Source organism: Talpa europaea, assembly GCF_964194135.1.
Source record: "Talpa europaea genome assembly, chromosome: 6".
Taxonomy (NCBI): domain Eukaryota; kingdom Metazoa; phylum Chordata; class Mammalia; order Eulipotyphla; family Talpidae; genus Talpa; species Talpa europaea.
The window spans coordinates 137341885-137357091 of record NC_140072.1 but is presented as its reverse complement, the minus strand read 5'-3'; the positions used below and the strand labels follow the sequence as shown (position 1 = coordinate 137357091).

The 15207-nt window shown below is 59.8% G+C and overlaps 1 protein-coding gene across 1 annotated transcript in view; it reads right to left on the bottom strand.

Annotated features, from left to right (window-relative positions):
* The window catches only part of MYO16 (myosin XVI), a gene marked incomplete at its 3' end in the record, with an annotated part of 208207 nt that overhangs the window by 45263 nt on the left and 147737 nt on the right, over nt 1-15207 (bottom strand). The window contains exon 27 of the mRNA XM_084235962.1: nt 7571-7667. Within this exon, the coding sequence (XP_084092088.1) occupies nt 7571-7667 (97 nt within the window). The remainder of the gene's footprint in view (nt 1-7570; nt 7668-15207) is intronic.

The following is a 15207-nucleotide window of genomic DNA, read 5'->3' as shown; positions in this document are numbered from 1 at the left end:
AGCATTGCAAAGATCTGCCCTTGTAGCTCACAAGTGCCCTACCAACGTAAATCTGTTCCCAGCTTTTAAAATAGCTTTCTTGACAATGATATGAAAATACAGTCTTTCTTCATGTGTTTTGATGTCTGAATAACTCCCCGTCAGACTTGATTTCCTTCCTGCTGCTCTGAGAATGTCACTGTGCTCCTTTCAAACGGTTTCTACTTTTACCATGCCAAGCACTTTCTGTACCTACCAGGCAATTTCTTCCAAACAGAAGCAGGCTCCCAGAGCCCAGGATCTGCTCATGTGCGCTAAGGAACAGTCCCTCACCCACGGCTCTCTACCATTCTCACACAGCACTCGGGTACACTGCCTCTCACATCTTTCCCGATTTTCCTTGTCGCACATTTATTCACCCATCTATCCTACCACCTCTCTGTCCTATCCGTTTATTCAGTCAACACTCACATCACTCACCCACCCACCTATCCACCCAACCATCCACCTACCTGCCCATCCACCCACCCACCCACCCACCCATCCATCCATCCATCCACTCATTGTTTCATTCATAAAGCAAACATTTGCAGAGTCTTCCTGATGCCAGATCCTGTACCAGGTTCCAGGCCCACAACAGTGAAAACAATAAGGATTATCCTTTCAAGAAGTACAGTAAAGCAGCCATTTAACTAAAATTCATCTTCTCCAGGCCGAATTCACATTTCCCCCACTTGTTTCTTTGATTCATTGCGTTTCTAACAATGACCATTATTTGGGCGTGTCTCTATCTTATCGTCAATATTATAATATTTTATGTTTTCACGGTAGCTTTGAAAAACTACTAAATAGAAATAGCCTAATATTCAGTCTGGCTCTGAATGTTGCTGAATGTACTTTTAAATATGCTCAAAGGATCCATTCATGGGAAAATACAAGTTCTCTTTGTTATAAATAGACTATTCTTGAAGTTTGACTTCAACAAAGAAGAGATAATTACAGCCACGCGCATCTAACAGAGTCACTGTATCTTCTGGTATTTGAAGAAGGTGGTTTGGCTTGAATTACATATAATTATAGGTTAAGAAAAATTAATTACTCTCACCTAGAACAGTGTGACCTGTACTGGAAGCAGTGACGAATAAAAACTCGTATTTTGGGCTCACGAGTGAATCACCGCAGGAGCCGGTACATAGTTCATGATGAAGTCGTGCCGGGGTCAAGAGCACTTTAAAAACAAATCCTCGCCCACCCCCACACATCATAAAAGGCAAACTAAAGCCAAACCCAAACAAGGCTGGGCAGCCTCAGCAGCGGGCAGCGAGGGCGGAGAAGCCCCTGTAGTGTCTCCTCCTGGCAAGGAGCTGCCGTCATGGCCACCTGCGCTCCCTGCCCCACGCAGGTGCTTGCCCTGGGGCTTCGCAGCCGCAGGGACACCCACAGCTGCCGGGCTCACGGCGGTGCCCTCCCCGGCAGCAGCTGCAGGCCCCTCATGTGTTTGCTGTGCTTTAACATGACCCCCGGCCCTGCGTCCTGGGTGGCCGTCCGGGGCTGCTCTTCCGTACGGCCATTTTTTTTTTTAAAGATTTATTTATTTATTTACACAAGCACTGGGCACAGTCAGAAGCGCGGGAGGGTGAGAGAATTCCCCAGAGCCAGAGCGGGGAGCAGAGCAGGCAGAAGGGCCGAAGGACACTGCTGAGGGGAGCAGCGGGCGGCAGGAGAGGTCTGCGCGCCATGTGGGACCCTCGCCCAGCGGCCGGGGATCGAACCGGCGCTGCAGAGGCTGCGGGCAGCTTCACAGCCCAGCGCTCAACCGCCGCGCCACCAAGGGAGGCCCCGTACGGCCATTTTGAGACTGTGAGCAAACACTGACAAGCGCCCCCGCTCCCAGGGCTGGGCCCAGGGTGTCTGTTTTGGTGCTGAGACGCATTTATTTTCATGAACCAGCCTCCGCTCGGCCCATCTTCCCGGGTGCCCCCCCCCCAGGACAGCAAATTCCGACCCGTCCACGAGCGTGCGCGCGTGTCCTGACCCAAATTAGGGTTTTGGCGTGAAGAGACGTGCCCAAGTCTGCAAGCCCTTCTCTGCGGCTGGCGCCCGGGCCGCCCCTCCCCGGCACAGCGCCTCCCGCCCCTCCGTGTGCCCAGGGCTGTCTCGGGGCCACGGCTGGGCACTGGCCTCCAGCCCTGCCCCTGCTCTCCAACAGTGTGCTTCTCCGTGTTGCAGGCACAAACCAGACTTTGCTGCACCCCCATCGAAGCACCGGTGTGTTGCTTCACGTCGACAACGCTCGGGCTCGCACAGCAGCCTGACCACCCAGCCCCGCCAGCGTGGCGGTGCTGCCCTTGGGTGGCAGGGTTGGCTCCGGGGCTGAATCGACGACAGCCCTTGGCTGTATCCGTGGCTCCCAGCGGGCGCCCCACAAGGGCTTGCTGAAGGACAAAGTCTCCCGGTGGGGCCCTGGTTGTCCTGTGAGAGGGGGGACTGGACGAGGTGCCGGCGGGGCCTCCGTTTTGAAGTCGTCCCTAAGAAACACCTGTTGCCGGGAGGTCTGGTCTCTGAGGGGCCACGGACCTCAGTGACAGCAAAGAGTTTTTCTTGTCTCCAGCACCAGATTCTTTGGCTATTCTCTCCTCACCTTCTCTCCTAATGGGTGATAATGAACATGGCTGCTGCCCCTCACGGCTCCTAGAGCCCGTCCCCTCCACGGCTCCCTCCCCCAGGGCCTCCCTTGCACATTCTCTCCCCGCCCGTCACGAGACTGACCCTCCCTCAGATCTCAGCTCCCTCGGGTCTGTCCTGGACACGTCCCGCCCGGCCCTGCCCTTCGAGAGCAGGCGCCTTTGCTTCATGGCCCTGCCGGTGGGCCCGCCCCGTCCCCCGGGCTCGCTGGGATGGCTCGGGAAGGAGCTGCCGCAGACCGCCGCAGAGTCTGTGGGGTCCTTCCTGGCGACCGTGTTCAAACCGGGTGGCTTCCGGCATAGCCACTGCCTTGGTGAAGCTGCGAGTGCACTGAGGTGAGGGCCGGAGGGCTGTTAGGCAGGTGCTGGGCCTCTGCTCTCGCATCGTCCCCTGCAACTGGGTCTGCTCTTTTATTAAAACTGTAATTCCCAGTTTCTAGAGCATGGCAGAGCCTTAGAACACACGTGGCGCACGAGCACACACAGAGGCAAGCAAGCAGGAGGCTCTAGCAGCACCTCAACCTAGTTAACACAGAAATGATAGTAGAAACAGTCCACAACACATGTGTATACGTGCACACACATGCACACACATGTGTGCATGCACGTGCCCCCATACATACACACATGCACACACGTGCATGCACACACACAGTGATCCTGGGGGGCGTGGCCTTCGAGCCCCACGTGGCCTCACACTCGCTGGCATCACGGGGATGAAGGGTGCTCGCCGAGGGCTGCTGACTCAGCCGCCCACCGCCCTGGACTCCGCGAGATGGGCTGGTCTCGGGGAGGACAGGGGCCGGGAAGGGCCGCAGCTAGTTGTCACGCAGAAACCGCCCGGTGCCAGATGCCGCGCGTAAGAAAGTGAAGAGGAGGAAGATACAATTCCACACACTTTAAAGGAAACTGTCACCCGAGCCCCTAAGCCTTGACTGCGGTGGCTGCACCCAGAGGGAGACACGACAGCCAGGAGGCTCACTCCCCGCTCGCCCGCGCAGCCCTCGCTCGCGGTCCTGGCCGAGCGCCCGCCACGCCCGGGACCCGGGGGGCCGCGACTCGGGAAACAGGAGTGCGCGCTGTGCGCGGCCCCGCTCGGGGGACAGGCAGAAGAACACCGCCCGCCCGAGAGCGAAGCTTCTGCAAGGAGAGTTTGGCCAGCTGAGGGAACAGACACAGACGCGGGCTGCTCTCGCGGGACGCCTCGGTTACGGCAAGTCTGTATTTCCTCCTTCAATGTTCTCTATTTTTAAAGTTTCTTATGGGAATGAACACCACGCCTAGGCCGCGTCGTGCTCAGGTCTTGGGGGTGAGCACACAGGTGCTCAGGACCGGGCGTGGCGGGAGGGGGCGCGGGAGCACCCCACCGCCCGGTTACAGGCGCCTCGGCCCCTGTGGGTGCTTCATCCAACACCAGTAATTCCCGAGGAAGAGGGGAGCGCGGGAGGAAGAGCCACCTCATCAGCTGCTGTCGGCCTTCCGCTTGCAGCCCATTCCGGAAGGGCCCCTCGAGAGACAAAGGCTGGACCCATCCACTGCCCGCTCTGGCCGCCCGGCCGGGGGCTCCTCTCCGCGGGCAGGGAGGGCTGAGCCCGCAGGTCCCTGCTCTGCCTTTATTTGCTTCTCGCTCCTGTGCTGCTAGGGAGTAATGAAACACTAAATCCTTCACCCGCTGATTTTATTTAATGTTGTGGTAAAATGTTAATCTTGCAATTCTCAATTCTGTAAAAAACACCGTGAAATCTAGGCCTTTCCTTGAGAATTATGTGACAAGACGATGATAAAGGCAAGAGTTACTGGAATATTTTCGGCGAGGGAATAAACACAGCGAGGAAAGGCTCGTTTCATTAAAACGGAGGGGCCGTCTCGTGAACACGCGCACACACACACACATGCACACACACACGCTCTGTGGGTCACGTGTGGCCGAGGCGGCGCTGCCTGCTAACTTCACCTCTTCCTTCCCATCATCCTGGAGGTGCTGGGCGTGGGCCTGTGCGCACCCACCCTGGCACGTCAGGGGACACAGGTCCTCCCGAAGGGACCAGCCCCATGGCCCGGCCCGGCTCCCAGAGCAGCGGTCAGGACACCTGCGTCCGACGGCCCCAGGGCCGTTAGTTCCTGTCCGCAAACACCCCCGGGCCAGAGCTCTAGGAGCCTGTCGGAAACCACCACGAGACCCCCGCTGTGCCCGCGCCCCCTGCCGCCCCTGCTCCCCACTGCCCCCCGCAGCCCCCGCACCCCCGCGCCCCTGCTGGATTGCACCCCGGGCATCGCAGGAGCTGACTCTGACAGATTTGTTTCTCCATTCGCCATGCGTCCAGATGGCTTTAAAATGAATATAGCACTCAGATCAGCACACAGAAGAAACCAGCCTAGAACCAGTGCATTCATATAAAATGTGTGAAAATCAGATCATACCATTTAGTTTCCACTTAGAATTCATTTCAAAAGTTTCCACTTTACAGAAGTGACATAACATGGCTCCCCAGGCCGTTCCACGTGACCTGGGCGTCCCGCAAGTACGTCCCAAGAGGCCCGGGTGCGCCCCGCTGCTGGGGACCTGGGACACCCCGCCAGGCCCTTCCATGAGGCCGACTGTGCCCCACGGCTGGGGACCCGCCGCAGCCTTTACTCGAATGTGTGTGGGCGTGGAGGGGTCATTTCCAGGGTTACCTTCAAGTAGGACTGAACTAAAACCCTATATATTTGGGTGAAAAAAAATCTGAAAAAACACAAAACAAATAGCAGAAGGTTAATAACTAGTGGCCTAAATAATTTAGCTTGTCAGACAACAACTTAATTCAAACTGCTTGAATTTTTCCCACAAATGAAGTCATACCCAAACGCCCTATTTTTTAAAGAAAAAGCTCTCTGCTGAGATAGAAAACAGTCCTGGAAATGCGCTATGAAATTCTAGCAGATATTTTCTAGAACCTTCCATTCCTCTTTGGCCAATTCACAGAGATCGCTGTGACGCATCTTTAAAACATGTCCTTCCACTGGGCACACGCCAGGCCGTCACCTGGGGCTCCTCGCCAGCCACCACGGCATCCGACTTTCTCCACTTTTCCAAACATAACGGGCTGGCATGGGAGGGCGCTGGGGGGACGTCGGGCAGGGGTGCCAAGACTCGCCGGTCCCAGCCTGAAAAAGTGCATGATTTCTTGGGGAGGGAAAGGCTGGTGATGTGAGACCCACAGCTGGTCGTTTCTTTTTTTCTATTTCTTTTTTAAGATTTATTTATTTTTATACAAGAGCTGGGGTACAGGCCAGATGCACGGGAGGGTGAGAGGATTCACCAGAGCCAGAGCGGGGAGCAGAACAGGCAGAAGGACCGAAGGACACTGCTGAGGGGAGCAGCGGGCGGCAGGAGAGGTCTGCGCGCCATGTGGGACCCTCGCTGGCGGCCGGGGATCGAACTGGCGCTGCAGAGGCTGCGGGCAGCTTCGCAGCCCAGCGCTCAACCACTGGGCCACCAGGGGAGGCCCTGGTTGTTTCTTAATTGACAGCAAAAAGGGTTTTAGAGCAAAACCCACTCTATTTACGTAAAAGAATTTGCTGAGCCCCTTCCACGATGCAACGCAGACTGTACTCAAGGAGCAGCTATAAAGTTTAAAAACCACTTAAACCACAGGTGTAACGCGTGCAAGCATTTATCTTCTAAACTCAGATCCAGGCTAAAATTCCTTTTGATGATCGTCTCAAGAGAATTCCCTTGATATTATCACTGCCAGCTTTTTTATTGTAAATTATTCCAGATTTTAAGTGCCAAGGTGTCCGTGCATCCGTGCGGCAGCTCCAGCACGGTCTGGTTGATCCTTTAATCGACAAGGCCCCACTGGCCAGCGATGTGCACGGATCCTCCCCGGTCAAGACACGAATCCCAGTATGCCCACACGCTGGACACCCTGATGCGCGCCCACAGCCAGTGCAGGAGACAAGCCACAGCTCTGCAGGGGTGTGTGACCCGGGAACACGCTGGAGATGAGGCGGCGGGCACTGGGGAAGTGGGGGAGCAGGGGGTTCCGTGAGCGAAGCCAGGCATGGTGGATTCTCCAGAGCCTCCAAAAACCATGTCTTAAAACTGCTGTCTAATCACCTTTGTGCAAGGACTGACAGCAGAGGCGGCCTCCCGGCCTCAGCCCTGCAGGCACTCTCCGAGGCCCAGCAGCACAGAATGACATCACTGCAGACGGTCCGAGCTTCCCCAGGCCTCCTCCTCCTCCCTCCCTTCCCCCCACGCAGGTAGACCCTCACCCAAGGCTGCCGTTACCAAACTGGCAGCCCCGTGCACAGGACACCACCAGGCAGTGGTCAGCTCGTGGCCCCTTCATGCACCAGGTGAACGCATACCAGGACAACCAGGCCCTCGAGACTAGAAGCTGCACGGGCCTCTGCCTCATGGCTGCAAGCGAAGCCCATCGTGGGCACAGGCTGCTGCCGGCTTCTGTGCTGGGATAGCGGCGCGAGGGCCCCGGGAAGACACGGGTGGGTCAGGTGTGGTGGGCAGACCTAGCTGAGCCAGAGCCGGGCTCAGACGCGTGGCCTCGCCCCAGAGGGAGCAGGACTTGAGCGGCGTCTCTGACCACGTGAGGACGAGCAGAGCGGGCGAGCAGCCGCAGGAGAACAGGGGCCCGGACCCAGCTGACGACCCAAGGGCTCTCCAGGGGCGTCCGATTCGTGCCAAGGGAAGATGGACCTCACCAGTCTGCAAGGCCCGCCAGGGACGCAAGGGAAGAACAGGACTTGGGTCGGAGGCCCGGACCGCCGGCAGGAGGCCTCCCCACCCTTGGGAACAAGGGAGAGTGACTGTGCTGTGGGCCTCGCGTGGCCTTTGTGATAAACTGGGAACGAGGGAGCAAAGCAAACCTTAAACCCGCCCCGCGGTGGCTGCGGTCACTCACCTGCCAGCCTTGCAGCTTCCACTGCTGGAGGAGGAGCCGGCAGGTGTCCTCTGCCGAGGCCGTCTCGCCCGGGAGCGTGTCCGCCAGCGGCTTGTACCTGGGGAGGAGACGAGACGGCAATGACGGGCCTGCCACGCCTGGGACCACGCGCCATGCGTGTCCTCGTTTCCCATCCTCAACTGACCCACGACGGCCCGGCACCCCCGCCCCCATGCCGCTTGCAGGGCTGCGAGAGCGACTCGTCTTCCACGGACAGTGACGCCGCGGCCAGGCTAGGAGTGTTTCCCCTTCGCTGGAGCCGCCTGGAAGGGTGGGATCCGCTCACCCAAAGAAGCCCGAGGACAGAGCCGGCGACTAGCTTGGAATGCGCTTAAAAATACCTCGAAGAAACCCCCGCCTTCTTTGCTGTCGCCGAGGACAAATCTAGACGCAGTTAGGACTAGAACAGGGAATGCGAAACACCCGCAAGTTTTACCTACGAGAGCGGCAGGGCGGCTGTCTCCATGCCAGGCACTGAGAATCTACTTCTAGATGGACATTTTCTGGGGAAAGTTCTGCTGAATATTAACTTCTACTCCCCACAAGAAATTCCTGCCACTGTGATAGTTTCCTGTGGGTTTTAAAAAATGTCCTTCAAATTGACATCACTACTGAAAACCCACGTGACGTTTCTCCTTGCACTTGTGGTCTTTAATCTGACACGTAAGCACAACTGCCTGGGGAGGGGGGCGGGCAGGAAGCGGGGGGCAAGGAGGAGGTGCGGACAGAGCAGCGCAGAGCCGTGCCCGGCGGCACCCGGCCGCACTGTGCCTCCACGGCCCTGCTGACAGCCGCGGGCGCAAGGCCAAAAGTCAGTCACCGAAGTTTCATTACTGTCTTCTCCTGCCATGGCCTCCACAGTGGCTCCCCCCAGCCAGGGTCTTGTGGACGAGTTCTGTGCCCCCTCAGGGCACCTAGGGCGCAGCGACCTCAGGTGGCCCCCACCTGGCAAGGGGGTGCAGGCCCTGGCAGCCCCGCGGGCGTGCTTCCCCACTCACCCCTGCAGGGGCCCTGGGCCCGAGCGCCTGGCACACACGGGCAGCCTGGCGGAGAACACCGACTGAGAAAATGGACCTGCCTGGTGGCTTCCGGAAGCAGACACTTACTCCTCTCCCATCCTCAGCGCTGTCACTGGACAGTCGCTGCAGGTCCCTCCTGGGCTGAGAACGGCCACTCTCCCCGGCCCAAGCAGACCCACAGTGGACACCAGCACAGCCCCCCTTCTTCCGAGGGGCGTCTGCTCGTGCACCAGGAGGTGGAGAGAGACAGGAGAGGACACCAGACACGGCCCTGTGCAGCCAGGGCGGGGACTCGACCCTCGTCTGAAGGCCGGAAGGCCGGTGGGGTCTGGGCACAGGAAGGGTGCGGGGTTTTCGAAGACATCAGGACAATCTCCTGCCAGCAGCACTGAGGTTGGCGTCACTGCTGTCCACTTCTCTGCCCGTCCCGGGCGGCTGCAGCAGCAGGGAGCCAGAAGCCAGGGCTGCCGCCGACCCCGGGAGCACCAGGCAGCCCCACCGCCTGCCGCCAGCCAGAGCGGCACGGAGACGTGGGCTCAAGCCGCCTTTTATTCTCTTACAATCGTCTCGTTCTGGAACTTTGTTAATTTCACCCAGGAACTGAGCTGGCGTCGTCCAAGCACCTGGACGCAGGGCTAACAAGTGGGAACAAAACTCGCCCGGGAGGGAGCTTCCGTCCTCGCTTGGTGTTGCTCTCCTGACCTCTGGGACGCCGCGGTTCTGACGTCCCGACGGGAGACAGGCGTCCCCTGAAGCTCGGGAGGCGCTCCACGTCCGCGCCGTCAGCCGCTGGGCCTCGAGACACCCGTGTCCGTGGCGCACTGTCCCGGCGCCGCCTGCACGAAGACAAGCCGTCCCGGGAATTTGGGGCTGAGACGGACGGTGACGGCGCCGGGGTGGCGGGGCACCCGTGTCCTGGGCAGCTCCCGCTCTCCTTGTCCCTCCAGCCCCACTGGGGACGAGGCCGCGGCCCAGGGGCACCAGCACGTGCCCGGCTGGCAGAAGCAGCGCCACCTCCTGCAGCCCAGCCTCGTCGCCCGACATGAGGGCCGTGAGGGGCCCCGGGCTCGTCATTCAGGCTCACTCACTGCATCGGCCGACGCTGACCGGGCACAGACACGTGCCCAGGACGGACGCCCACGACTGGCGCTGACCATGGGCAGTGGGCGCTGGAGAAGGGGCCTCGGCAGGGCCGGGAGCAAGGGCATGCGGCAGCTGCGGAGCCTCCACTGTGGGCAAGCGTCGGGGGTGGGTGCGGGCTCCGCGGGGACAGGAGTCCAAGTTGAGGGACCGAGGGCACAGACGCCCTGGGCAGGGCGGAGCCGGCTGCTGGAGCAACGAGGGGGCCAGAGAGCCGAGCAGAGCTGGGGAAGGGGAAACAGGGGAGCAGGGGAGGGGCTTGAAAGGCGTCCCCTGTTGAGGGCAGCAGAGTTGGAGCCAAGGGGTGGGGGACTTCGGGGTCCAGGGTGATGGCTGAGGCCGGGCAGAGTCTCCTGGGCTGAAACAGACAGCGTGGGGGTGTGAGCCCATGACCCCAGACACAGGATGAACTAACACAAGCAGAATAGGCCTTGGGGTGTCGTCCTCCGAGGCAGGAGGCGCCCACAAAGCTTCCAGGCGGCACCCACAGAGATGGACAACACCGACGTTTCCAGTCACGCGTCCCTCCGTGTTGGCTCCCAGAGGATGAGGGTGCAGGCCCTTCTGGACGCGCCCTCCGTGTGTCCTGGGCTGCTGGGTGCAGGCCCTGGCCCTGGCCGGCCTCCGGCCCCTCCGAGCTGCCCTGGTCGAGGCCCCGGCCAGGTGCTCCCTCCCTCCAAGGGGCTCTTCTGCGCCAGCGCTGAGTGGCGGCTGCGAAACAGCTGCCTAGCAACGGGCTGACCTACATCAGGGTACCGAGGACCAGGCGGAAGGCCCAGGTGGGCTGGAGAGAGGCGCTCGGTCTATTTCTGTTGCGGAGAGGGGGCGGGGCGGAGGCGCTGCAGCCCCGGGTGCAGGAGCCAGAGGAGAGGAAGCCCCGAGTCACCTCCTCTGCACAAAGGCCACTGCGAGGCCCACAGTTCTGTCCCTTCTCGACGGGACCCTGCAGGCCTGTCCCGTCCCGCGGAGGGTCCTGTGCGGGGGACCAGTCTCCCGGGTCCCCTCGGGGGCCGAGGGAAGCGCGTGTCGCTGCCCATCCTCAGGGCGCCGCCCCCTGCAGGTCCTCCGCATCACACGCTGCCCCTGCCCTGCCCTCGGTCTCCACCTGCCGTGGCCTCTGCCTGCAGCGCTCACTGCCACGGCCCAGCGGTCTCCATTGTCGCGCCTCGAGCCACGGCCTCTTCCTGAGCATGGGCCGGAGGGCAGGGAGGGTGTTGGCTGTGTCCGGCGATGGCTCTTCAGCCTCCTGGTTATTCTGGCCTGGAATTCAGTTTAAGCTTATTTTCACAGCCGCCAGGACCCACTCCTCAGTGCTCAGCGGATCCCCTCAGGACTCAGTGACAGGCGGGTCCTCCCATCACGCCACAAGGACTGCCCCGGCCTCTGCCCTGGTGCAGGCCGACCTTGCCATGCCTGCCGTCTCTGAGAGGGGGTGCCGGGGCGTCCCGGCTGCAGCACCCAGGAGCGGGGAACTGGAGAAGCGGGGGGCTGACATACCCCATACCCACAGCCCGCCTGCTGCTCTGGGGGGCCAGGGCTGGCTTGGGGGCGCCCTGATGTCTGGGTGCACAATGCGACAGGGAGGGGGCCGAGGCCCTCAGAGCCTTGTAAAGTCCAGGTGCGACGAGAGGCTGGTGCTTCCACTCCCCCGAATCCTCACTCGGCCCCAGAATGCACTTAAAGAAGCTCCGTGAAAAGCTCAGCTGCTGTTCGCAGTGGGGCAGGACGCGCGCCCGGGACCCGACACTTGCGTCTCCTCCGGTTTCTCTAGCGAGTGTGGGGCGGGGTGAGCGCAGACCCGAGCCCCACGTGCGGGAGCTGGGCGGACGCAGCTGACCGTGGCAGCCACGCGTCGTGAGGGACGCTGGGGAGGTGGGGAGTCGAGCACAGCCCCCACGCCAGCCTTGTCCTCGAACTGCAAGTCTTCCGGGCACCGCTGGGTCCCCCCTCTCAGCCCTGGCCCTTTTGGGGTGTTGAGTATCGTTTTGCTACTATTCTGGTAACACGCTGTTGTTCTCATGTCTTCAGTCAGATCTGTGGGGCATTTCTCTGCTAAGACCCTACACACAGCAGCCACCGTGAGCCTCGCTGTCCCCGGCAGGGACCCTGAGGGGAGGCAGGAGCTGACTGGATGACTAAGGAGGCTCGGGGGTGCCCGCAAGGCTCTCGGACCGGCTGGTCAGCGCCAGGCATGTGGCCCCCTCTTTCCCCTCACCTGAGCACCAGGAGGGCCTGGTGGTTTCTGTGGCAGGAGCTCGTGGTCTTCGGCTCCAGCTGCGGAGGCGCCCACGGGCTGCCAGGTGCGGATGGCCCGGGAGCCTGGATGTCCACGGCCGAACCGTCTCCCCGCAAAGCTCACAGACACGGTGTCTCCCCTCCTGGGCTCCTGAGGCCGCTCGCTCGTCCCAGCAGCAACAAAGCGCGTGAACTTCCCCCTGCCCGGGAAGCGGGTACCGCTGGGCAGCGGGAAATGAGATGGAGCGTCGGCTGAGAAGTCACACGACGGAGCTCTTAGAGCCGGCCTGACTTCACCGTCATTGTGCCACGCAGCAGCACCTCTTTGCTCACGAGCTAGAGGGCGGCGAGCCCAGGCCAGCGGGCCCCGGGGTGCAGTGCACACGCAGCCGCCCTCCTGGCAGCCTCCCCGGGCACGGCAGCAGCTCCACCCGCCTCTGCTCCGGACCCTCCTCTGCACAGGAAGCCGCGGTGTGCGGGACACTCACGGACCCAGGACCTGCCCCCCCGCGTGGCCACATGCTGGGCTGCGATAACGGAGGCAGGCAAAGGAGGGTCCCGCTGCCCTCTGACCCCCCAGGTCGGGCCTGGAAGGGAGCAGGGGGTGGCGAGAACCCGCCCTTCCGCCACGAGGGGCTGTCCCCCCCAGGGCCACAGGAGCAGTGCTGGGCCACAGCCGCGATGAGCAGGGGCCACAACAGCCTGTTTCTTTGAACCAAAAAGAACGTTTGCTCACGCGCCCCAGTCTCAGCGGGAGCCCCCCGAGCCGGTGGCTGAAGTGGAGCCACCTCTTGGCTCAAGCTGCTTTGCCGCGTCCACGGTCACTGGGCCGCCTGACCCGCTGTCTCTGAGCCAGGACACGAAGGCCGGCTCCTCTCCTGCCCACTCGAAATGGTCTTCAAGACCCAGCTCGACATCACCCACTCCGGGAAATCTTGGGGATGCTGCCTGGTCTCGATCCTGCCGCACCCGCCTCTTGTCACCACGCTGCATCCGCCGGCTCCAGCCCCGGCCTTCCCAGCCCCCCGTCCCCCCCATCCCCCCCCAGGGTCCACATGCAGCTCTGGCTTCCAGACGCGACCCTCCTCTTCTCATTCCTGCAGCGAGGGCTCCGCTCAAGACCCGGCCCCACACCCAGCCCTGGCCGGAAGCGTCTCTTGTCCTCTAGTGCCTTCCACGGCTGAGGGCACCCGTGCCCACACTTTAACCCACACTGGGCCTTTCAAAACCATCTCCACTTGTCCCCGTTCCAAGTCCATGGTTATCACCACTAAGAAATGCCATTTCCACGCTCAAAATTCCTGTTTTTTCACACTTTCCCTCAGTCTATTCACATGGCCACCGGCATTAAAAGGGATGTTGACGGTGAAGACCAGAGGCACCGAAACTCTTGATTTTGAGCCTAATTCTGTAAATGTCCAGTATTGATTAGAGCGATATTTTTGGTAATGATGACTGTAAAGATTTCTGAGATACCGTGAGAAATGTGAGATTGTTTGGAAAAGTTATCCTCTTCTCCTTGTTCCTTATTAAATTTTGAGATACTGCAAGCATTGTTTATGACTCAGGGTTTCCCTGGTAAAGCACCAGTTGATCACTGATAAGAGAATGGAGGTTTCCGGCTAACTTTCTTTCTTTTGTGTTTTTTTTTTAAATAAAGATTTATTTATTTATTTATACAAGCGCTGGGTATAGTCAGAAGCGCGGGAGGGTGAGAGAATTCACCAGAGCCAGAGCGGGGAGCAGAGCAGGCAGCAGGACCGAAGTACACTGCTGAGGGGAGCAGCGGGCGGCAGGAGAGGTCTGCGCGCCATGCGGGACCCTCCTCCGGTGGCCGGGGAGCAGCCGGGGATCGAACCTGCGTCGCAGAGGCCGCGGGCAGCTTCGCAACCCAGCGCTCAACCGCTGCGCCACCGGGGAGGCCCCCGGCTAACTTTCAGATTCGTCTGTGGGCAAAGCAGGTGGCGCTTTTTTTCTTGAGTCAAAGCTTTCTTTTCTTTTCTTTTTTTGGTGGTGGGGAGGGGCGGAATGTTCACTAGTCTCCATACCCCTGCACATAAATATGCATTTCTGGCCGTTTTGGTCATAGACGCTTCCAAGCCATGCGTTCCCAAAGTAAGAGTGGAAAATGGAAAGTCATCAGCTTCCTGGGCCATTTCTAATGTGCTTAATTTTAGCGTCATTAAAACCCCACGCACATTCAAACAAATACAGTATTCGCCCCCACTTCCTACCCCGAACTCCGGCCTAGCGTCATCACTTTATACAATACCAGCTGCTGTGTTAACTTTTGCACACAGCTATAGGTCTGTGGAGTGAAAGTCGGCACACACAATCGGAACATCAGGCAGTAAAGCGGACCACTGTCCCGGCTATTAAAAACCATCTTAGAAAAACACAAGTTTTGAAACAATAACGCCCCCGATTAGAAGAACAGATTACAGGTACAGGAAGCATCCAACACAGAGCCCATCGAGCGGGAAACCAAAAAAAAAAGCCTCCTGTTTGCAGGCGCGATGGAGGAACAGTGACTGGCCGTGCCGCCCAGCCTCGGGCAGCTTGACTGGAGAACACGTGTGACGTGATAGTTCTCAGGCTGCGGACCCCCGACATGAAGGCCGTGATCCCCAAGACACAAGAAACAGAAGAGGCAAGTCTGAAGACTGACCAGCTTGACTCTTTTGGGCGAGACCCAAAGAGGGGGTGCCCCTCCCTGAGTTGGGGGAGATGAAGCTGGGGGAGAAGAGACATCAAGGTGGCTTGAGTTCACAGAGCAATCAGAGAGAAAAGACCCCGGAGGTCTTCAGGGCCCCCCAAGTGCCCAGCGGGACGCTGGCCAGGAATCTATCAGCTTCCCCTGGAAGAGAACACGCAGCACACGAGAGGGGGCCCCAGGGCGAGCCCCAAAAGGCAGAGTCTGTCCCGCCAGCCGGAGGGGAAGACCCCAGGGGCGTCCTGCACAAGGCGTGAGACAACCAGGAGGGAACTCTGCTTCCCCCATCGAAGCTTGAAAACAAACCCTCACCCTCAAAGCAAACTACTTCCAAGCGACTCAAGTGTTTCCTAGGCCAATTCAAGAACATTCATAGAAATCCAAACGTATGTTCCACCTGAAAAATAAAATTCACGGTGCCTGTACCCAACCCCCACGCTCGGCAGAGAAGGGGCCTGTGGTCTGCAATAAAGACAACGGTCAGTCCCGCC